At 34.5% G+C, this 25,782-nt stretch overlaps 1 protein-coding gene across 4 annotated transcripts in view; it reads left to right on the forward strand.

Moving 5' to 3' along the window:
• PDE4B (phosphodiesterase 4B) overlaps window positions 1–25,782 on the forward strand; it is a 233,322-nt gene that overhangs the window by 203,827 nt on the left and 3,713 nt on the right. For 3 of the 4 annotated variants that reach the window (XM_026665988.2, XM_026665990.2, XM_026665991.2), the window contains 9 exons: window positions 536–648; window positions 15,716–15,809; window positions 16,796–16,974; window positions 17,723–17,821; window positions 18,013–18,177; window positions 19,076–19,175; window positions 20,042–20,196; window positions 20,297–20,419; window positions 23,282–23,464. In XM_026665988.2, coding sequence (XP_026521773.1) covers window positions 536–648; window positions 15,716–15,809; window positions 16,796–16,974; window positions 17,723–17,821; window positions 18,013–18,177; window positions 19,076–19,175; window positions 20,042–20,196; window positions 20,297–20,419; window positions 23,282–23,464 — 1,211 coding nt within the window. Of the gene's footprint in view, window positions 1–535; window positions 649–14,576; window positions 15,111–15,715; window positions 15,810–16,795; window positions 16,975–17,722; window positions 17,822–18,012; window positions 18,178–19,075; window positions 19,176–20,041; window positions 20,197–20,296; window positions 20,420–23,281; window positions 23,465–25,782 lie in introns of those variants that run through there. The other variant, XM_087960421.1, reaches the window with a different exon arrangement.

Raw genomic sequence — 25,782 nt, forward strand, 5'->3', positions numbered from 1 at the left:
TCTGAATCTGTTTTCTAACAGGAAAAAAAAAAGATGAGTTACGTTGATGGCCTAATCTCCCTTGATATTTTAAAGGTCTTATAAAAATGTCATCACTTTAATAGTAGAAATTGTGAGATGAGTAATGTTTAAGTGGAGGGAGGGGGGAAACCTTTGGTTTTCCTCTGCTGTTCTGTGAGTGCACACATATGCAGATGAGCCTGTCAGGGAGTATCTCTCCTCCTACACCACTTTGTAGAGGAAGTTTGTTGATATATTACTGAAACTGATTCTTCAAAGCCTGCAAGGAAGGACAAAAAGGAAAGCAAGGAACACTCCCACACAAACACACATACACAAAACCACAGTGACCATTCAAAAGCTTGGACGTGCATTGATTTGTTCTACCAGAGAGTGGAACAGCAGCCTGAAGAACTTATGATGAAAGAGCACTGTAGGCCCTACAGCAGTGCCAGACCAAGTCGGATCAGCAATTCCACCATGGAAAGCCTGCCGTCACTCAAGCCTAACTACATGTCTGTGTGTTTGTTTGCAGAAGAATCTTATCAAAAATTAGCAATGGAAACTTTGGAGGAATTGGACTGGTGTTTAGACCAACTTGAAACTATTCAGACCTATCGATCTGTTAGTGAGATGGCATCCAATAAGGTAAGAGAGAAAAATTACATGCAAACACATGTATTTTAAGAACAAAGTGAAAAGTTGTGGATTTTTCTGCCTTCCCTTGCAAGGTCAGGTTGCTGACCTATTGTAAAAAAATTAAAGCAATATAAATGAATGAGTCCAAATTTTCAAAATCCTTACCAGAATGCTATTGTAGTTAATCAAGTTTTGCTGCTTTTAATGTTATAGAATTAAATATAACATGTGCTATAATGAATAAAAGCAGTTTAGAAAGCTGGAAAACAAATTCTAGCATATTACTGCAATGCTAACAGTAATTCTAGAAATATTTTAACATTATTTCTAGAATGTATACCAGCAGTAGCAATCATCAGCAAATCAACTGAAAAGAATGGTGTAGATAAAAAGTACAACTATCCTTATGAAGCTTTTGCTAGTTTTTTTTCCTCTTCAATAAATTATCATGACAATCTTTAGTTACCATGGATTGTATACATGGGGTTTGTTTTAATTTGTTATGTATTTTATTTCTATATATATATATATTGCTTATGGTAGCAATTCGTATAAAATATTGCTTCATCAGTGTAAATATTTCTAAACTGTATAAGGAGGTATAATGAGAAGTTGATTTTTAGACTTGAGTTATCTAAAATATTTTATTTTTATTATAATTTAGTCTGTGTATATGTTTGCATTCTAAAGTGTTTATTTTTTTTTCTAAAGACAAATGCACTTACCTCTTTTCCATGTATTTAATATCTAAGAGTTGGACATTATTTAAAATTGAAACCAGTCCTTAGTTGGGTAGCAGCCAAACTTTTGGGTAACAAAAGGCCAATGTATTCCCTGATGGCATGAGTATCACCTCAACTATAATCTCAGGCATTTTTGAGAGAAAACATGGCTTGTGTCTGATTGAAGAACTTAATAAATTTTTGTGCAGTGTTAAAGCAAAGACTTCACACTCTGGTTTGATTAGTGAACAACATATATAACTTTTTTTCAGATGCTTTCAGTTCCCAATTTATTTAGAACCCTACTGTTAATTCTCTTTTATCAGTTTCATCCAAAGTATGCATTCATATATAAGTAGAAGTAATTTAGAAGTAATTTAATCTAGAAGTAATTTACAATGGCCATTAGGATGGTCACTAGGCTAGAGCCTTATGCAGATACTTTGTTTGCAGATACAGTTTGTTTCTATTATTAAGTAAATAATAATCAACTTCAATAGAGAAAATAGAGAAAAAAGGCTATTCAAGCAAATACTATCAATTTTTGAGTACAAATAAAATTAAAAATAGATTTAAAAAAACCCCCATATAAAAAAATTGCATAGTCCCAATTTTACTTTTCCTACATATATACTGTATATGAAATGAGATTACATTGCCCTTCTCATTTTGTCTCTACTTTGTCATGTTTATTCTGTGTTGCAATTTTTGAAAAACCATTTGAAAAGGTAATGCTTACAGCTGAAAATAAAGAGCAAATTGAACTTTTCAGAACCCAAGAAGCCTTTTGAAATATGCTGAGTTATTGTCAAATTTCCCACATCTGTGAAGTATCTGAATAATCTGTCTTCCTTCCGTCAAAGACTTCTGCACAGAAATTTGCAAATTGCAAAACAATCAAATGTTTTGAAAACAGGATGTTTCTAGCTCCCCATAGTAAAGAACAGAAAAACAGAAGAGAAAGGAAGGCAGCAAGTAGATCCTGCAGGATTCCAAGTGTGAGGGCTGTAAAAACAGTGACCTATCTTCCTGACCTCTGCTATTGCTAAGTTCCTGGCTCCGTGCCACTGAAGCCCAAACTACGTCATTTCAGAATGATAGTGGGCATGGCACAGCTGTTGTAAGTGTGACTCGAATTTCCTGTCTCCTTCCTGACAGACGTAGTTTTAAAAGTACAGCATTGCAAAAACAGGAGACAACAGAGGAAAGATTGGTTTTGAATCGCTTTTCAGAATTGCTTCCCAAAAAATGATTCTTCATATTGATAAAAGCCAAGAGATCCTACATGAAAATATTTCAGGGTTTTTTCCTTTCTTTCAGTAAACAAGCTGAAAGGGTTTAAGTAAAACAATTACTTAGAAATACGACGAATTTATTCTCTGCTATGCAGGAGGAGAGAAATTCAGAGAAACTTTTAAATAAAAGAATTGTGAAGATGCAAAAAACCAAACATCCTCAACAACCACAAATACAGCACATCAATACCCGGGGTTTGACATTAAATCTTTTCAGTTCTATTCAAACACATGATATCAATTAGAAATTTGCTGTTGCTAGCCCTACAATTTCATGATGTTTTTCTGATATAGTTTCTACACTGCCAAAATTTCCAATCGCTAATTTGAATTAATATTCATTATGCTCATTTCTGAATCCTATCCATACTTAGCCATCTCTTATCATAGGTGTAGATCAAATAATAATTTATTTTATTCATTGGGCAGATAAATCTACTTTTGATATAACCATGGTCTCTGTAAAAACAGACAGAGATTGAATGCATCCTCATGTTATAAGATTCTAGGTATTTCTAGATAATTAGTAAGCATTAATCTATATGATAACTATATTAAGGAATAATAATAGGTATTTGTGACTTGCAACTTTGTGATTATATAGCATGGCCTCTTAAATAGACAAAACAATGGACCAAATAATACTCCCAACATATTTATCTGTCTGCTAGTATGAACAGTTTGTAATTCCATGTTTTAATATGACTTTATATACAACTGAGATTGTTGTTGTTGTTAGTTGCGAAGTCGGGACTGACCCATCACCACCCCATGAACAACGTTCCTCCAGGCCTTCCAGTCCTCTACCATCTTCTGGAGTCCATTTAAGCTCATGCCTACTGCTTCCAGTGACTCCATCTAGCTACCTCATTCTCTGTCGTCCCCTTCTTCTATTGCCTTCAATTTTTCCCAGCATTAGGCCCTTCTCCAGTGAATCCTTCCTTCTCATTAGGTGGCCAAAGTATTTGAGATTAGTGAATTTAAAATATGTTCCTGTTAAACATTTTTTGTTATAAAATTAGGACCTCAACTTGCCAGGACAGCATATTTTTAGTTCTCCTGGACAATTTTTTTTATAATGTTGAAGGCTTTAATATCAGTTTGCTTTTACTTAGGTAATTATACTGCATATTATGTTTATGACTGAAGAATTTACAAAGCTTCTTTTTCCACACTTGAGTCTATCTATGGCATGACTGATGTAAGGGGAGCAACAGCAGTCACAGAATTGGACAGGCTGAGATTTTTGGAGTCACTCAAATGACCCCAAGGGAGATGCATCCTTCCATCACGTAGGCACTTTCCGAAATGTCTCATTATACCTCCTCTCCTTTGTTAGCAATGTCACATACTAGACCATTGTCCTCCTTATCTGTAAACTAAAATCTATTGATGTATACAAAACTTTCACTACACTCCTTTTAAAGAGTTTTCAGGCACATAGGACACTCACGTCTTGGTTTTAGGAGGCTAAATAAACCAAACATGAGTACTCTAATGTAAACTTTGGAGGTAATTCCTGGCTGTTTGCCCCTTGCCTATGTGCTTCATTGCACAATGTCCATATTGAGAAATGGGGGGACCTGATGAGAATCTGCCAAGACTGAATCTAGCTCACTTGGTACGTGATGTTTGCTTAAGGTGTGCCAAGCTGTTCTTGCTTTTGAGTTTACTGTAATTTCCTTTGTTTAATCTGCATTACAAAATAGTCATATGTCTCCAAAAGATTTACTTGGATTAAGTGCTGGCAGTCAACCTGCTGCTTCCATTTTCTTTGTTTCTTAAAAGGGGGCTTTAACAGCTGTGAATCATAGAATTCTTTGGGATTCCCTTTTTGTTGATTGCCATTTGTCCTTAGGAACTGTGGCCCAAGCAAAGAAATGTTTCTAGAAAAGAAAGATTAATAAAGAGTTGACTCAGAATTACCCACAGTTTTATAAAAAGCACAATAAACATATGATAAATCTCAAATGAATTTGTGCTAGAGAAATTTAATGCTTGCAAGTATGAAGGTGCTTAACATTCTTATTTTATTTAATTAATTTTAAATTTGATGTTACAATGTGAAGACTTATTTTATATTGAGTCTGAGAAACATTTAATGTGATAACCTCTGAACCTCATCACTTAGTTTTCAGGTAGAATAAGAAAGCATGTTGTTTCTTATTCAAAGAAGTGAATTGTGCAAATATTTGGGTCTATTTGAGATCGTGTTTCTCAATCTCAGCATCTTTACAATGTGTAGTCTTTGATTCTCAGAAATCCCCAAACCAATCCAAAAAATACTGATTTAAGATACTGAACACAATTTAACAATTGCTATTGGTATGATTAAATGACTGCTTGCTACCAAAAAATGAACTAAAGGAGTGTCAGAAAAAGAATTGCTGATGTTTCATTAGTTGCTTTGCATGTAACCCACTCTGATATTTGCTGGATTCAATAGTTATATACTGTATATTAAAGAAATTGAGCACTTTTATAAAATCCATAATTTTTGCTTTACTATTGTTATTTACTCATACATGAATAGGTCCAAGGTCCTTTATTACTGGGCTTTATTCTTTATGCATAAATATCTTAGATCTCATCAAACTGTCCTTTCAATTTACTGGTTTTGTCCTTATCCTTAAGAACTTTACCCTTTTTGTCACCTGATACCTTTCAGAATATTCTTTTCATGTGTCACTTACCAAAATAAAACTCCCGTAACCTCATTTAACAGTAACCCCACTGGTCACTTTAATATCCTAAAATGTGAATGATGGAGGATATCTACCATCACTGTGAAATAATGGTTGTCTGATAAAACGGATACATAGCCCACAGGCTGCTAATTGGTTATTTTAAGCTGTTTTCTAAAAGACAGAACAACCACTAAACATGTCTTTGAAATAGGATGCAGAAAGATCAAATTGTGTCCTAAAATTTCCTCCAGCCAACCAAACTCAGGGTTCCTATCAAAGGGTGTTGTAAATTAGCACAATAAACATGGGATAACATAGTCAAGAAAGTCAGAATGCCGAAACTTCTGGAATGGATATGATTGAATAAATTAACCATTTGTATTCTTGTCATAGAGATGTTTAGATACCATTCCTCCTCTTCACAAATAGGTTGAAAGAGTTTTGTCATATCTTACTTATTTCATAAATACCCACATGTTGAATATGACTCTTGTTTGTCTGCATTTAAAGTACCATATTTTCAACAGGTCAGCTTTTCCACATGATATGTGTGTGTGCATGTGTGTGTGTATGAAAGATGGTTTTAATAGGTGGGAGCGCCTGGTTGCAGAGTTGGACCTGGTAGATGGGAGACCCAGGGCTGTGGGTCAGACTGGGAAGCAAAACAAAAAAGAAATCTTGGAAGAAGGCAATGGCAAACTATTTCACTCTTGTCAAGAATACCAAATGGATATTATGCATAAAGTACCACAAGAATCAAGCTTGATTCAGAGGAGGCTTGTTTTTCATGATATATGAATAGAACAATTCAGGACAAGAGAAAGAAAAATATGTGAGCTGGGAAGTAACTAGTAATTTAATTATTATGGTCTATTATTGATGATTTAATTATTATGGCCCATTATCAGTATTTCCTTATATAAAATGTACACTTACTGATTGCCTGAAAAACCATTTGGAAAATATTAGCAACAGAAGAAACACTTTTGGTCCTTGCCAAAAGGATTGTTAGATTGTAAGGTGATATTCAAGGAAATGTGTGTTTTTAAAATATTGTTGATCTTGAGCAAGAATTTAGTCATGTGCATTCGTGCATAACTTGTCTGTAGCTCTGTACTATTTATTATCCTTTGTTTAAACTGGATTATCGGGCCAAATAAAGCATTAAGTAGAACTAAGATTTCCCAAACATACCATCAGCCAATGCCAACTTCTCCTGCACGTTTTCCTGCATTGTGTTTCCACATCATATGAATTTTTATATAGGTCTTTGTACCTGTATCTCTTTTTATAAGATATATATTTAAAGGCAGGTACTAAATTAAAAGAGTACTAAGTTCTCCCTTTGTTTTTAGAGAAGCAAACTCATCCTGGAAAAGAAAGGTTTTATTCTGACAAGATTCCTACTGCTATTACACTTGACATTGGCCCAAACGTCCATACAATATAGCAAATTCCATCTAAAAATATCTAGTTTTCTTCTAAAACAATAGTGGAAGAAAAATGTGTATAAGAGCTAAAATAGGTTGTATGTAACTACATACTATTTTGTTATATTTTGTTAAAGTGGCATGAAACAAAGCACGAGTATATACATGTTGGTACTCCACTTTAATCTCTTTGCATGATATTACACTTTTTCACCCCAGAATTAACCATAAAGGGAGGAAGTCAGGGAAGGACTTTTGCTCCTTTTCTTTTAAATATCTTACTGCCTAAAATTAATTTAATAAACCCATGCCTTTCCATCTTGGTCTAGCTCCTGGAAATCATTATAAAGGAAAAATGTATCTTATTTTAATTTACTTTATGATGATCAATTCAAAAAGTTAAGTAAGTTCAAGAGACTAATAAATCTTACTTTCATATTATTTTCATAGTGATAAAACAAAAGGCATGTGTTATTATAAAGGCTAAACATTATTAAGACCAAGAGTAATAAATTAAAATAATTTTAAAAAGTTTAGCTTCACTGAAATCAGTAAGGCTTCATCCTGACTGGAACATAAGCAAAATGGGCATCGTGTTTTTATTTCAGAACCGTTTGCACGATCTTGATATTTAGAAAACATTCTGCCCAAAGTTATAACTATAACATAATTAGCCAATCTATGTAAGCTCAAAAGTGCTTTTCCTTCCAGTCTTGTGTTTGCATAAGTAATAAAGGAATTACTATTATGTTTTCAAAGAGTAGCACAACATTTAGATTTCTGCATGCAGTGCAGAAATCCTGGCTAATTACATCATAAGCCAGTTTTAAACCATGGACCAAAAGGGGCTTATTCATCCTAAAGGAGCAATTAACCATAATTCAAACATGCATATAATGGGAAGATCTTGTGAAGTACAGATTTACAGATAGTTCCCAAATCTGTGGAAAAGAAAAAAAGTGAGATTAAAGAACTTTTATGTAATTAAAGCTGCTTGTGCATATTCTGGCTTTGTTGGGATAATACAAAAATAAGTTAGGATAAGTACAAAAAATGGAAACACTAGAACAGAGACTATGGTGTGTACATTACATACATTTACATTTTTATATGGCCATTATCTATTATCTATTTCATCTGTAGGTCCACACGTGCTATATAAACTACACTAATAGTTAGATTTATATATTATCTTTTGTTGAGGAGTTTAGAACAGTTCTCATAAACACCACTCTATGTAGATGGTTGAGGTAAGAAATAGCAACTGCTGTAAGTGGCTTCCATGGAAGGGGCTGGACTTACTGACTCTTCATGGAAAACTGGAAAATCTTTACTTAACCCTTCTGACGCAAATGCCTCCAACCCAAGACATATTTTTTGTTTTGCAAGTTATTTTGATGTAATTATAAATTACTGAAGAGGGCTTGACGAACCTGTACTGAAAAGGGAAAAGTGCTATTTTGAAATAAATGTGTATTGTGTAAATAGGTGTTGACTTTTGTTAGAAAGAAATGCTGCAATCAGTGGTGCCCTAGGACAGTGGTCCCCAACCTTTTTAATGCCGCGGCCCGGTACCGGCATCAGCTGGGCGCCGCCATCTTGTTTTGATGAAAAAGTGCTTCCGTTAGCTTTTCCGGGTAAAAAGCTCACCGGAAGCACTTTTTCATCAAAACAAGATGGCGGCGCCAGCAAACCAGTGGCCCGGTAGGATTTGTTCCACGGACCGGTACCGGTCCGGGGACCGGTGGTTGGGGACCCCTGCCCTAGGATTTGTTTAATAGGGAAAATCTTGAAAATGAGATTAGCTCCTGGTGAGACATCCATGCATAAAAGATCTTTAGATCTGCATCCACACTGAACAAATATCACGATGTTTTTAACAATCTGTTCCTAACAATATTTATTTACTTGGAAGATTTTAAACCTAATGCTAATGGAATGTACCCAGTAAATACAACTAAGATATATTTTTGCACAAATGAAGTCCTATCTAAGTTTAAATGGGATTTTATACAAAACAAATTCAAGATTTTCATGTATAAATTAATTTATTCTAGATGAAATAACAATTAGATTGTGATTTCATGAGGTTAGGAGGAAAAGGACTTTGAAACTAGCCCACAGTTGTAATTTTATACTTTCTATAAGGAGATTAGGCAAATATGATTTCAATTGTAGTCGTTAAGAGTTTTGCTATTTGAATTGTTCACATCCAGTGGTACTTTGCCCTATACTAATCAACCACACCAAATAGATTGTGAATCTGCCTTTTTCATTAATAAATTCCTCAATTATTTTAGCAGATGATACTTTGCCCCTTAGGTATAACAGATACAGCCAAGTTTAATTTCTTCAAAAAGAACTCCAAAACCACCTGGAAATTGAACTATGGGGGATATACACTCTATATAAGCCGAGCAAGGGATATAGAATTCTAGAAATGTTTCCAAACAACATACTAGTTTAAGATTATGAAGAAAATAAATCCTCCTTTTTATTTGGAGAATCATGTTGGGTGGATTTTTTACATCTGAACCAATTATTTCTCAACATGTGCAAAAATGAGCAAGAGAGGAGATAGGCATGATACAAAACTCCATCACTTACATACCTACATGCAATGTGCAACAAAAGTATATAAAGGCAATTTTTTGATGTTTTAATGTACTTTGCATCATTTTAGTATCACAGTGTCAGCAAATAATGCCTATAGCAGATAAGAATATATTATATATTGCTTGGAATCTTTTAAGATCACCATCGCGCAATTGCTTAACTATAACTATTTCAGTTTACTGTATTCACTCATTATCAAAATGTCAGTTTGAATCATAAAAATACATATCAGTTCTTTTCTATAAAACTAGCTTCCCCAAATCGCTGCTTCCCTGACATATTGTATCTGTACCTTTAATAATTCCTAGCAAGTCACTGACTGTGCTGGCTGATTTAATCAAAGTTGCAGTCTATCGTGTGTAGATAGCTTGGCAAAAACATCAATAAGGCTACAACAATGAAAAATGAACTTTTACTTAGCTCTAGTGTAAATCTAAAATAGTAACACCCAAAGATTTGAAAGTAAAAAAAAAGTCACAGTGTTTTTAAAACAACAACCAGAGCAAGGGCTCCATCACACTTAATCACTGTTACAATAGGCAGATCAATCTGCTGAATGACTCAATGTCAGGCAAACTTAATCAGGTCATCATTTTATAGTAGTTTCAAAACATGTATAATAGGAAATTGACACAACTAGAATCTGTTTTTACAGCTTTATATATACTTCAACCATTGTTTAGAGGTTTTAGAATTCTAGAGTTGTCTAATCAGATGTGAAACATGATGTGTAATCTTTCAATACATCATATGTTCAGCATTGTTGATTAAAAATATAAAATGTAGTTTGATTTTAAATGAAGAATAAATATCATTCAAACCTGCATATTCTTTTAAATACATGGTGCTGCATTTGTCAACGCAAAATACTCAATCCAAAGTATTTTCCTTGCTTTATTACCAATTTACAAAAGAATGCACTTCACAGCATTCGTGCATTTATATGAGAAAAAGACATTGCTCAATGTATAGGCGTTTATTAGGATTATCACCTGATAATCAAAAATAGGTAGCTGTCAATTGGTTTTTTTATTCCACAGAACTATATAACGGCAGTGAAATATGGTCCTTTCCTGGCAAAAATCCCTGGAAACAGAAATTATTTATCTAAATAATGTTTGTATACTACTTCCCATTAAATAAAGTTTAAATTATTAATTTTTTTAATTAAATTATTATAAATTAATATATAGTACCAGGGAAGTTAATAATGCATTCCTAGTCAAGAAATAATAAAATGAAACTGTATTTGCTTGCTTTACAAAAATATAACTAAACCAGTGCCAAACATTTATCACTGAACAAAAAGCCCTTTCAAAAGGAGGCAGCTACCATCTGAGAGAACAGCTAGAGCAGGTTCCCCACCCTACCCCAAAAATTCTCATAAAATATGAGCAGGAATATAGTGGAAGATGTTCCTTCAAATATTGTGGCACAAGCTGAAAAATTTACCATCATGTTGAAAACAGTGGAACCAGTTAAGTAAGCACTTGTCTGAATTCAATTAGCTGCTTTCATTTGGATTTCTTTTGAATTGCTACATCCTGAAGGAACCTGTTATTGTCAGGCTCAGTGTCAAGATAAGAATCTTTACTGCATACTAAAATCACTAAAACAGTTAAATGTTTTCTGTCAGCCTGGAGGTGCAGTTCCCAACTTTATATATGCACTATAGTTTAATTCCAGACCTTACTACTCCCGCCTACATTGTTTAATAGTCTTTTCAGGTTGCAGTTCTTGACTTTAAAGCTAGATGTGGATATAACTCGCATATTTACTCTGAGAAATTCAGCGTCTTATCTCTCAATATTATGAGTACAGCAAATCAATGAGTATTAAGTGGTACTTGGAACATTTATGCTGTTTTCATAGAAAACTTTGTCAGTTTTTATTATTTAGGTCAGGGGCGTCAAACTCGTGTCATCATGGCATCATCACATGACATGTGACTTTATCCCCTTTGCTAAGCTGGGTGTGGGCGTGGCCAGTGTGTGACGCATCCAGCCTGCAAGTTTGACAGCCCTGATCTAGGTAGGTAGCCAGGCTCTCAAAAAAATGAATAAAAGCAATTCTCCCTTATCAAGTTTTAACCAAAGAGACAACTTCTTAATAATTTCAGTCTCCTTTTCAGATTTTTTTTAACATTTATATCTCATCGTTTTATTTTGTGATTACAAGTATGAAACTAAATATATTAGGCTGCATTTTTGCCCCAAATTTCTGGGATACTTCAAAGTTTGCCTACCGGTCCTTTGATGTGAGTCTTAAATGAGATTCATCAGCTGAAAGTTATTCTCCCATGTGCCCACACGGCTAGGATTTCTGACCTTCACGATGAGCATCATTTACACCTTTCCTCTCTATATCTTATGACATTTTCGGCAGTAAACCTCCATGAGCTAGAGGAGAGTGACGCAGATCAGAAGTTACCTCTGTTCATGTGACTGCTTCTATAGTATCTTCTTTGAAGCAGAAATTCAAACGGGCAATTCCAAGGGTTCCTATTCAGTTTATCTATCGTTGTAAGCAGCTGTCCATTTAGCATTTAACTTGCCAGAGGTAATATTTTATAAGCATATTGCAGTTTATATTTCAAAGCCTCACAGTTATATGTAGCTGTTACATAAATACAATGACTGTGCCTGGCCTTTTAGCATTTCAAATTTTGGTTACAGGTGTACTTAAAAATTCAAAGCATTGCATAGTCAATCTTTAAGACAAAAATAAAAATAACAGAAACATTATTAACATAGTACACTATTAGCATAAGGTAGCCATGGTACCATATTCGCTGCTTCAGAGAAATGTTTTATCAGAAAACATGGGTCATAGCAGAGTTAATAGGAGTAATAACCCAAGGTACTAAACATGGATGTTCTTCTAAATCACATCCTGACACCTTGTGTGTGGGTTTGTTTGTTTTGACAAATCATAATTTGTTCTAGAATTTTTTATTCATTCACTGAATATTGAGGCCATCTAACTCCCAAAATTTTACATCATTAGCAATATATCAACAATTTCTATTAGCAAGACAATTTTGGTATTGAAATATTTATTGGCTTGATTTTCCAACTATTAAAGAGTAGGTAATTAGTCTACCATATAATATCTTTATATGCCAAAGTGAAATGAGATAAGCATTAGATGGAGGGTGCTTAAGACTTTGTTCTGATCAGATGGCTACAATCACTTGTATCAGCAGTCTCTGGTGGATATTTCTGAGATCAAAATATTTCCTGGTTTTTGACTAGTTGTTTATAGAAGCTCCATAAAAACTAAAAGCAATATTAAATTTGACATGCCCCTATTTAGTTCTGTGACTAAGATGAAGCATCACCAACTTTTATGTGTTATGATTCATTGGAATATTGTTTCTAGCGGTTAGGAAGAAGCAAACTTCTAAATAATGAGTGGTCATACTTTACAATGGGGAGGGGGGTTGGTCTTACCACAATGAATTTTATAAAACCCTACTCAAGCATCCTAAGTAGCTTTTTCAAATTTTAGAAACCAACATTTAGCAAATTGGAATAGTATAATCTCACTTTATAATTGACAATTTGGGTATACAGTAATTTGCATGCTATTCGTACTGTATAACTTTTGACAACAATACATTGATTTCTGCATGTACTAGTTTCTTATTGGTTTTGAAGACAAGGAGCTGGTTGTTTTGCACATCAACATCTACCTTAACAGTGGCTAAAACACCTGAATCTTTATTTTTTAAAATTTTGATGATAAACACTAATTTTAAAAAGAGAAAGAATCTTTGCTGTGTTTTTTTTAAATAATCTACCTTCTCTCTTTCATGGGCTGGATAATAGGAGAGCCTTAAAATGAGGCAATAAAGATATTGGGGTTGCCCAAAGTCCTTGCTTCAAAGAGTCATTCTCATTCCAGACTATAAAAGCTGCAGGAAATTGAGTACCACATTTACAAAATGGTTAGAATCATTTCGGCCCCTTCGTTTTATGATAAACTTTGTTGTTATTCAAGGCAGGAGTTTCATGGAGCAGAGATGGATAATGTAAAAATAATCAGGGAGGAGGCCAGGCTTATTCCACACAGGCAGCAGGCATACTGTTGCTATCATGCTGTTGGCTGTCCTATCACTTGATCTCCCTGAGGTATTCATTCCATTGATTTCTGAAAGGGGAAAGGCATGCTGTTGGGCAAGGCAATGATGCAAGAAACTGGGCTCATCTATGGCTATGGTTAATAAAGGCTAGCCTAAGAGCAATTAAGGTAGCAGCTGAAGAAGGGGACATATATGCAGACCCATTAAACTGTTCTGAGCTCCTATGTATTATGTTGTGACCTAAATTAGAGTGCCGTGTTTATTATTATTATTAAGATTTTAAAAGAGCCCTGGTAGTCCAGTGGTTAGAATGCATTTCTGCAAGTTACTTCGACTGCTTGCAATTTGGGAGTTCGAATCTCACCAGGCTCAAGGTTGACTCAGCCTTCCATCCTTCCGAAGTGGATAAAATGAAGAGCCAGATTGTTGGGGGCAAAATGCTGATTCTGTAAAACCACTCAGAGAAGGCTGTAAAGCACTGTGAAGTGGTATATCATTGTTAGCGCTATTGCTATTATTAAGGTTTTAACTGGCTTTCCAGTAAGGTGGGGGGGAGATGATTTCCTGAAAGCAGCTTTTATAGATCCCGTTCGGATCTGCTAATTAACCCTCAACACCTCCCCCCCCCTTTTTTTTTTTTACCATAAAAAACTTTAAGCCGGAATACTTTTTTTTTTTTTTTTTTTGGCTCTTTAAGACTGTGAAATTAGCTCCTAATTGGTTTCCACCGCTTGCGGGGTTCCTTCGGCAGAGCCGTCATCGTTGCAATACGGGGGATCGGGAGGGAAGCCTTCCAGTAAGAGAGAGAGAGAGAGAGAGAGAGACCGGCGGGTCACGTGGTCCCGTTGCCATGGCGTTCTCTTGACCTGATGAATAGGAGCCCTTAACAAGGGAAAGGGACAGGCCTGGGGGGGAGGAGGGGGGGAGAGGAAATCGTCACGTTATAAAACAGCTCTGGCTGCTAATTAGGAAAAGTAGCGTTTGTGCCCCCAAACTGTGCTCTTAGGAATTTCCTGATGGCTGAAGGTGGAAAGGGAAAGAGAGTAACGATCATTGACGATCATCATTTCATCTTGGATTCTCTCCCGTTTTAGTGGTAACGCAGCTTGCTTCAAAGGACATGGTTCTGTTTGACACTTGGCACAGTCTGTTGCTAAAGACAGCAATATCTGTGAAAAGCAATTGCTATTCCTATTTTTGTTTTTTTAATCTCTCTCTCTCTGTTCAACTGCATATTTTTTTCTGGAAGGGGATACCCCTTCAGCCTGACAAACATCAAGGTGCTTTAAGTTAACTTGCTGTAAACATTTGGATTAGAACTTCTGGTTCCTTCATGCAGCCACCCGTATCATTTGTATGTGTGCATGTATGTGTGCGTGTGCACGCACATGTGCAATTTCCAACACCACAGTCCTCATGCTAGGCTGGAAAGCAATGCTTGCTGACGTGTAGTCACGAGTACCCAGGATTGCTGAAATTTTAGACTTTCACTGACAAAGGCTCCAGGCTGTTCCTTGCTATTGAGAGATTTCTCCTTCTGATCTGCAAATTCTGCATAGGAGATTTCTTGTTTTGCTGTGCAAAATCTTCCAAAAATGCCTGACTATTTGTTATCTGTATCTTGGGGATACATCAAGGTGGGTTTAAATAATAAAAAAGAAATAGTCAAGTTGTCCTATATACGTCAGATTCTATATACGTCAGATTTGTATTACTATATATCATAAACAAAAAAACAGGTTTATCGCTAATCAGTAATAAACTCATGCTGGATTAAAATCAAATAACTATAAAATGTTAATAGGGTGACATGCAAACTGACAGCATTGTTTTATGTTGAATAGCAATATATATAAACTATATAAACATGATACTAACAGAATCTTCCTGTCAGAAATATCTGCAAGTTGAAATTGCCTTTATAAGTAGAAAAATGACAGACATATGACAGGTCTTTAAAGGACACCTAAAAGTATGAAATAAAAAATTGCTATAAAATCTAAATAGTTTTCCAGAGTTATGTAAAAGTGTAATTACCGTTTTTAAATGACATTTTAAACCTTAAACTTAGATAACAATGGATGATTGTATGACAACTAGAAAATATTTTTTTTTATTTGTGTGTCATGTATTTCTGACTGTCTTGTTTAGTTGTCTGGTTTATGTTCTAGTTAACATGGATTTTAATATACCAGTAAGCAGACTGTCTTAACCTGAATTTTTATGTTCTAATTATCAACAGTTCAAGAGAATGTTAAACCGGGAACTGACACATCTTTCAGAAATGAGCCGATCAGGGAATCAAGTCTCTGAATATATTTCGAATACTTTCCTAGGTATGTTAATTAACATTGGATTTATTTCCTTGTAAAAACTCTTTGAGTAAACCATCGCTCAAAGCCAACCTCAACATTTCAGTATCTTTAAGGAAACAATCTCCGTGGTAGTGAAAGGATCTCTTTTCAGGGAAGGAGATTGTGGAAACTGGAAGTTATCTAGGAAGCTATAAACTTAACAGGGCAAAATGTGGTGGAACAAATTCTTTGATAACCTTTCCTCATTTGCATGCTCTCCAGCTGAGAGTAATTCAACTCTCTGACTTTCAAGAATTCTCAGCTCTGGCCATGGAGGCTAAGGAATGCTGGGAATTGAAGTCCTCTCTCAAGAGTACAAAACTAGGAAAGGTTTTTCAATGTCAATGTTACAGATGTACATACCATAACCACGTGTCCATAAGCCTGGGCAGTAACATGCAGAATCAATTATAACGTAATAGTGCAGGTAAATATTTGTTAAATTTATATAGCTGCCTATCTCACTTCCATGACTCTGTGTGCCTTACAGTATTAATTTTATTGTTAATAACAATATTTACAAGTAGAGAAGCATTCAGGAAGATTGTTATTTAGCAACTATTAATGCTTTCCAGGATTCTGGAAGGGGTAGAGAAGTGCTTGCTTGGCAAAAGATCGTTTTATCAATAAATTTTACTCTAGCTTAGAGCAGATAATCATGGATCGTTTTCGGCTAGTCATGGTTTCTCAGCCTATCTTACCTGACATTATTGGGCAAAATAAGTGAAGGGAGTGGTCAGTGTTCTGATTAGTTTCTGAATAAAAAGCAGGATATAAATCTAATTTTAAAATAACAAAGGAATGAATGCTTTCTTCATTCTGTGTCTGACAATTTTGAAAACAATTCTGAAATTCTATATTGGTATCTGCCCATTTTCAAAAGCTTGCCAGGTACAAAATAATCTATTTGGATCTAACCTAATGTGTAATAAGTATAAGACATTAATTTTTATCCTTTTTTAATACAGACAAGCAGAATGATGTGGAGATTCCTTCTCCTACACAGAAGGACAGAGAGAAAAAGAAGAAGCAACAGGTTATGACACAGATCAGTGGTGTAAAAAAGTTAATGCACAGTTCCAGTTTGAATAACACTAGTATTTCAAGATTTGGTGTGAAAACAGAAAAGGAAGATCATTTAGCTAAGGTCAGTGTGATTCATAATATTTGTATTTTTTTAAGGAAGAATGCAAATACATATGTAAACTAGACATATTAGTCATACTCCACAAATCCTTTTTACTTTTCCATCTGTTTTGAGGAGATTGCTTTGCAAGACAGAAATGGTAATAATAACTTCCTCCACAGAATATGTTGCTAATTACTGAAAATAAAACTGTTGAAATTAATTTTGCTAAAGGAACAGTTTAATATGTCCCCATCCCTCCCCCAATGATCTTGGCAATTTTCTGCTGTGTTATGATGGGGAAAATTTTACTCAAAGGTTTAGATACAGCTTTGGAAAATAACAATGCAAGTGGCTTAGGACAAATATGTTCTTAAGAAAGCTCTAATCCTAAAGCATTAGAAACTATTGATAAGAGGAAAAATATATTGATACAATTATCTGGAAGATTTCAAATTAATTTCTGAACAATCCCAGCCCTGAAACTGGTACAGATCAACTCCCAATTAAACAGTTTCAATGGGAGGGATAAGAAAAAATGGGAGATGGGAAATGTCACACTTTCAGAAACTAATATAATAAATTATTTCTCTTTCATATGTCATATTTTGGGATAACTGTAATTCTAATTGTAGTTAGAATTTGTATTCTTAGGATTTAAGAAAAAAGTGATTTGATATCTCTAAATAAATGCAATTATAATCTACCTATGGCCCCATTCTCCTTGTGATGGCATTATGCAGTCATTATTTTTTATTTTATTCTTTAGGAGCTAGAAGATCTGAATAAATGGGGATTGAATATATTTAATGTTGCAAGATACTCACACAGTAGACCTCTCACTTGCATTATGTATGCTATTTTCCAGGTTAGTAATTGTATTATTATTATTATTATTATTATTATTATTATTATTATTATTATTATTATTATTATTATTATTATTATTTTCATTTTCCAATTGCTATATCTTAAAAACAGCACTAATATCATCTTTTCTCAGCAATAAAGGTTTTTAATCTTTCTCTGACTATTTGCAATTTCTATTACTCTGTACAGGAAAGAGATCTACTGAAGACATTCAAAATCTCATCAGATACCTTTATAGCTTACATGATGACTTTGGAAGACCACTACCACACAGATGTAGCTTACCATAATAGTCTCCATGCAGCTGATGTAGCCCAGTCGACTCATGTTCTTCTGTCCACACCAGCTTTGGATGTAAGTTGTTTCCCTCCACCCCTGACAAACAATACTTCCAAAATAATTTACTTGCACTTGGTGATTTGTTATAGCCTTATGCTTTAATTAATAAACTGACTGTAAAAATAAGTAAAATTTCATGCACCGTTCATTTGCTTTGATACCTCTGGCACAGTACAACTGTTTCTGCAAGTTCCTTCATACAAGGCATCAATCAACCAATTTCTAACCTGTTACATAAATAAAATAGGTGAGCTTATAGAATTTCACAGTGTAATCTGTCATCTTGATATAAGTCCATAGATTGCTTGAAATGAACAAGACAGTATACAAAATCCCATAATATTTTAGAAGATTACAAAGATGTGATGAGAAGTAGACATCCATTTCGCAAATCTTCTGTGGTATCCTATTTAATGTTCCTTTGCTTATTCTCAGTATGGAATCTTATATTCCTTAATATGTCTTTATGTCATCTCATTAATATAACAGCTAGATTTGCATTAATTAAGGTGTATTGTTTAGTTCAGATTTATTTATTTCAAGTTTATTGCTAAGAATATGAATGTGGGTTTACACTTTTGAGATAAGATCGTATTAATAGCCTCCTATGCAATATTCTGCATTTTTTGATATTTAAAAAAAATACTTGGACATGAGTTGCAAAACTTATTTTTTTACTGTTTTGTTGAGGATGTATTGGAATTACTGCATCCCCACAAAAATAAGTATCAGAACACAGATACATAGCCAAATGAATTGGCAGTAGCTAATAATTTTTTTTTTAAAGATTTCAGTTCTTTATGTACAGTTTTAATTGCACATTTTCTTCTATGGAGGGTGTTAATAAGTTAACAGATACTTGATGAGCTATGTTTATCATTGAAGTCGATGTGTTGATCTTTTCTGTTTCTAGGCTGTATTCACTGATTTAGAAATTTTGGCAGCAATTTTTGCAGCAGCAATTCATGATGTAGATCACCCTGGTGTCTCCAATCAGTTCCTTATTAATACAAGTGAGTTATGTGCTCATTTAATGTGCATGCACATTTGCATACAATGGGTCTCATGCTCTCTTATTAAGAATAAAGAAAATCTAAAATACTCATTAAGAAGTGAAGTTGAGAATATCAGAGTTGACTTATCAATAGAGGCCACATCTGCACATTACAAAGTTTCCACATTTCCATCCTACTTAATAATAGTACACAGAAACAAGCAAAACTAACCAAGTACATAATCAGTAAAATTATACTAAACTTATACCGTGGGAGTTTATCTGAAGTGAGTTGAGAGTATCCTAATGGATTAATAAACCAAATTTTACAATTCATACCAAAAGCTTTTGAATACTGGCTGCTGGAAAGCTAGCAATAAGGGAGGACTGATTTTGAGATTCCTTTATGCTGGGTGCAGTTTGAATCCAGATTTTATATAGATCTTTCATCTGATCTTTCAAATGTTTTAAAAAGGAATGTTAATTAAATAAAATTTAAAAGATGTGTCCTATTAGCTGGAATAAATGAAAAGAACATTATTTGCAAGGATATTTTACATAATTACATTAGTATATAATGTAAGTAGTCAAATCTTATAAAACAGGCGATACTGTAATTATCTTTTGTGGTAAATTACTTTTAATTAATAAATTCTAGGTCTGAGGCCTTTTATTTCAGCTACCATTGAATTATTTTTAAAATTCTTTAATAATTTTAAAGAATTCTTTTAATTATTTCATTTATTTTATTTACATTCTCTTTTAAAATAAATTATTTCAAGTATAATGAAGGATACCTTAGCTATAAAAGCCATTGCTTAGATATAAAATCATATATGGAATTTAGTGGAGTCCTTTTAAATATATCACTACTCTCTTATTTAGATTCTGAACTTGCTTTAATGTACAATGATGAGTCCGTCTTGGAAAACCACCATCTTGCTGTTGGTTTTAAACTTCTACAAGAAGAGCATTGTGACATCTTCCACAATCTGACCAAGAAACAACGTCAAAGTCTCAGGAAAATGGTGATAGACATGGTAAGAATGTGATTCTGTATAACATTCTAGCTGTTAAAACAGAAAATGACGCTTTGCTCCCAAAAACAAAAAATAAAACAATCTTTCTCCTTTCATGTAGGTCTTGGCAACAGATATGTCCAAGCACATGTCACTTCTGGCAGATTTAAAGACGATGGTAGAAACTAAAAAAGTTACAAGTTCTGGAGTCCTCCTGCTAGATAACTACACTGATAGAATACAGGTCTGTTTGGGAAGCTTTCTTGCTGTCATACCTTCTTTCTCCCTCCCTCTCCCTCCCTCTCAATCAACCTATGAACTTCCCATGTGATACATTCTTACTCTGGTGCAGGGAACTAGTCTTTCTGTAGCACATGTATATTTCTTTTAAGGAAGGCCACTTTTAACATAGCAGTGAATAAGGCAGTGTTTGAATAAAGGAAAGAGGATTGGGGGAAAATTGGGAATTTTAAAAGGAGTCATCTGGATAGTACTGAGGCTCTCTCAGTATAAATGTCTGCCTATGTTGCTACTGTTGTTAGGGGGTGAACCAATAAGCACTTTCGTGTATTGTAAATAATATAATCACACAAATTACTCCTCAATGTAAGAATTTAATAGTCTGTAGTGGCTTGAATTCTTTCCTCCAAACTATTGGGAGGAAAACAAGATCTTACAGCATAAGGAATACAATCTACAATTTAGAATTCCCTTGGATTAATAGTGTGGTAAATGTTGTGCAATTCACACAACATGTTCCTTACATGCTATGGATTAAGTATTGGTCTCAGCATGGGGAAATGTTAATAAGGATATTTTACTTAAAAATAGGGAATTCAGTTAAATATTTAATCTAGTTGCCTATTTAATGGCAATAGACCAGGAACATTTATCTCATTATTTTCCTGAATTGAATCTCTCTATATTTTTAGAATAAGATGCATATTAAGATGTCATTTCAGGAAAATATTTAAAAGGATGTTTAAAATCATCAAATAGGACACAAAGCAGTGCAAATGTTTGAACAGATTTCTTCTCTCTATGAATCCCTTTTATTTTATGGTTATGCAGATTCTAATCCTTTGTGCTTCATATATTCATGCCACAGAGTACAATTTCCAGAACAGGAGAAATTAACTTGGTGACAATATTTAGTGCAGAAGATACTTGTTGCTCTCCTGTTTAATGGTAACCTCACTGGTACAGATTTCCCATTTTTAACATGGCAATAGTTAATCATTAAAAGCAAATCCCCTTAGTGTGATAATGGTTACTCTTTTGTTCATAAAAATATCCTATAGTGAAAAATTAAACTGAAGAATTTTGTACCAGCCTGGAATGACAATCCGACCCAAATATCTTTAAATTATATCTTTTCATTAGTGTGGCAAGATGTCTTTGGGGCCCTTTTGATGCTTAGTTAATGTGACAGTAATTTGGTTCTTCCACAGTAATTTGGCTCTTATAATGCTGTTGTGCAGAAAAAACTACCAGCTTAAAGAAGAAATAAGTACAATGTCAACCCGTACTAAGCCTCAACCCTGAAGCAGAACAGAGATTCTGTCCACACTCAAAACCCCAGAAGTAGAGGGAAGACATAGAGACTGAGAAAAATACTTTCTTTGGAGCTAGTAGCTAAACACTGTGGGGTCAGAGTTCTGGCACTAAAAAAGCTATCTTTTATTGCTTCTCTCCCCTCACTTCTGCCACTGATGACAAGAGAAGCCAGGGAGAAAACAGACCTTTTCCCGCAATCCTAGTATTCCCACTATTTTTTGTAACCAAGAGGGAGCAAATGGATCTTCTGTATCAGTTCTCCAATCCTATGGCATTATTCTTTGGTGGAATTGGAGAAGTGATGGCAAGGGAAGCACGATGCTTTGAAGAAGTGGGCAGTTGTATTTGGAGGTGCGGTTTCCTTATGCATAAGTTTGTTGCCACCAGCTGGCTGCAAAGATGGAATGTCTTTTTAGCTCTGCTTTTCCCATGCCAAAAAGCAAACGGTTCTGAAAATCAGTAGCCTGCCATAGCCTTCATGTGTCCAATAGGAGCAAAGCAGGCTCTCACCCTAAAGTTCCCTCAGAGTTTACAACTGACTTAACCTTTAACATAGTTTCTGCTGGCAGGAACTTTTTTTTTAAGTCACTTTTAAAGCAAAGGAAGAAAGGTGGAAGCTTTCTTTCAGAGTAGATCTGGAGTGAAGAAGAATGTCTTTATGTCCTCAACAAAAGGCTATTGGTAGAATTGTCTTCACAGTGCAGCTAGCAGAACACAAGTTCTAAGAATTACTTCGGGTAATCCTCCAGTTTAAACGAGATTTGCCAGGACAAAAGAAACATATCTAGGTAAATACTTTGTATAGACTTCAGTGGACAATCAGATACCATTTTATATATGCCTAACCTCCTTGAATCTGGACCATACATTCTTCATAAAAGTAATGAAGGCTACGTGTACTTATTTTTCATTATATTTTTTATTTGGGTTAATTTTATTATATATTTGTTATATCCCTTATTATAGTTTTCTGGTACTATTTTATCTTCACCTAAAACTGAGAAATACTGACTAGCCCATAAGCACTGAGATGAGATGAGATGAGATGAAAGTAACCCTAAACTGCCTAGTCATAATCCTAATCATTTGTCGCTAGATTACTCTGACTTTCAATAGGAAGTGCCAGTGCCAACACTTGAAACAGAGACCTTTAAATCTTCTGTTTATCTCCAGTTCATTAATCTCCTATGTTGACTTGTACAATAAGACATGAGAACAATAAAACTATTCAAAGCAGTTTTCTTTTAAAGAAAATGGTAGACACCTTAAATTGGCTTGAAGTTATGCTTGGATAATTCAGGTGACCAATACAATTTGTAACAATTTATTCTGCATATCTACAATTAATCTTCCTTCAAATAATTTAATATGTCTCTTGATGAAAATGTACTTCAGATATATTTCATAAAATTTTCTAAAACAAATCTCTTTAATCAAAAAGTGCATTAATGTGAAACTGCTTTCAAAGTACCAAGAAATATAGAACAAAATGTTGCCCTGTTTTTTACATGATTATATGAGTCTTCATGTTATCATTTTTGCATTGCAGGTTCTCCGAAATATGGTCCATTGTGCTGATTTAAGTAATCCTACCAAATCTCTTGAACTCTATCGGCAGTGGACAGATAGAATTATGGAGGAGTTTTTCCAGCAAGGGGACAAAGAACGGGAGAGGGGAATGGAAATCAGCCCAATGTGTGACAAGCACACAGCTTCTGTGGAGAAGTCTCAGGTATTTGAATTTTCTCTTTTTCATCTGTCAGGAATGTTCCAATTTAGAATTAATAATGTTGATCTGTTGCCAGTAAGTCTTAGGGAAAGGTATCCTTTAAAAATGCCATGGTAATTCCTCAGAGATTCCTCTCTTTAGCATACCAGATAGATAAATCTCACCTTTTCAAATGCCTTTTGCACTTTTTTCAAAACATACCTGCAGCATTATACATAATCCCTTTTCCAAATTCCACTGAATGAGAGAGGATAATGCCAACACCTTCTAACATCAGCACAAGGAGATTTTGTCAATAGAGGGCAATCTGTTTGCCATAAATCCTACATTATGCTTCTGCAAAACTCTGAAAAGACTACCTGCAGAGCATTTCAGTGATGGTGTTGTTTCACATCAACTGGACCAGTATGTGTTCTTAGCAAGGGCCAAGGTTAGCCAAACATATGCCAGTTTCTGGCTTGGCCCCATTGTTTCTTTTCTGGTAATAAAGTCAGCAAGCAGCAGAGATTTCAAGAATGGAAAAAGTAACTCTTACTCCAACCACTTACGTTTTGCAAAGAAACAGGATGCAGCAACTTTCCTCCATTAGCTGATAGGACATGGTTTTCTATTCTCACTTTTTTCATTTTGCAAGGAAGCAGTCAGTGTCAACTGTGAGCATTTCAGAGCCATTTGATGCTGTGGTTAAGGCATCAGGGTTAGACTTTAGAGGCTTCCTTTACTTGAGCCACTGAGAGACTTTTCGTCAGCTTCTAATTTTCCTTCTGTCTATAAACTACTAAAACTCTCATGTCTGTCATCTTTCACTAGGCAAAATATTCATGATACAGCAAAAATGTTTGAACCAAGCTATCTCAAAATGGATTAACTTATAAAATGCATCCCAAATCCAGGACTCATGTGGAATTGAAATTTGGCAAACTTTATGAAATATTTTATGACATAAAAAATACCATAAAGTATTTTATGACATAATACAAAATGTTGTAAAACATTCCCTGTGGCCAACTCCTGAGGTTTGACTGCTATACAGTTCAGCATTGGCTGTTTTCAAGACAGATCCATCTCTGAATATCTGTTGAATTTTAAAGAATTTTTTTCCAGTAAATTAGAAGCTCTGCCATTGTTAAAGGCATTGAGGAATCTGATAAAGAAATATCTCTGAAACAATGGCCTGAGGGATCATGTGTTGCCTTATGTAATTTAACAGAGGATAATATGAAGGGACTAGCTATAGTGAATTCTCTTAATATTTTTAAAGATGAAATATAGTAGCACTATCATACAGAAAGAAGTTATATCATTAACCAATATCTTCTGTAATTCACTTTGGGATTTTTTTTGGGAGGGGGGGAGGGGTTTGTTTGTTTGTTTGGTTTTTTGAACTTGAACTAATACTTTACTTAAATTAAAATTAACACTCAAGTTAGTTCTTCCTTAAATCGATGTAAAGAGCAAAAGTTCTCCGTGTTCTGACAAGCAAACAAGGTGATTTCACTACAATGTCTCCACTGAGTATAGGTTACAGAAACTTTTTGTCACTTTTTGGCTTAAGGTACCTTAGCAGTTACAATAGAATTGTACTGGCTTGTTCAACATCCTGTTGTGTCTGAAGGAGTCAAATGTGATTTCCAAACCAAACATCCTAGCCAGAAATGGGTTCCTTTGAAAACTATTTTCCTGTTCTGCTGAATTGCCACCCAGACGTTTTTGGAGTTAAGCAAGGAAATCCAGTCAGACAAGAAACTTTTCCATAGCTTTTATTGTTCATTCACTTTCCTCCAGCCAGTTCATCCTGCTTGTCAACTAAGAATTAATGTTATCCTAAGCTTTATTACGTAATGGCTATTACCAGGAACAGTCATTATTTCCCCTTAAGGCATACATTTCTCCATTACATGATATTATATTCAAGTATGGTAACCATAAATTCCACAAAATAGCAAAATAACATGAAAGTTCTAAACAGATCCCAGAAAAAGTCAGCTTTTTGACACTAACCCTAAAAATCACACCAATTCCAAAGTTTCAGTGAAGTAAAGATTTTCATCAAAATAGTGTACCAGCATTTTTATCTACACTGTTTGTTTAAGTGATACTTGGAGGAGTCATATTTCTCCTTTAAAAAATATATATAGATACCAACAGTTTAGTGAGATGGCAATTTTCATTGAGGTGCATTGTTATAGTAAGCATGTCCAATAAGCATTTATTGTATAGTTAGATGTCTTTGATTTATACATCATACCGAGTAATTTAAATGTTAATAGGTCCTTTCATAATATATTCTTAAATGTGACAGGCTTGTTAACAGCTTTTCC

The sequence above is a fragment of the Notechis scutatus genome, chromosome 3, assembly GCF_049901735.1.
Source record: "Notechis scutatus isolate UNSWTSFEM ecotype Mainland chromosome 3, rNotScu1.2, whole genome shotgun sequence".
Taxonomy (NCBI): domain Eukaryota; kingdom Metazoa; phylum Chordata; class Lepidosauria; order Squamata; family Elapidae; genus Notechis; species Notechis scutatus.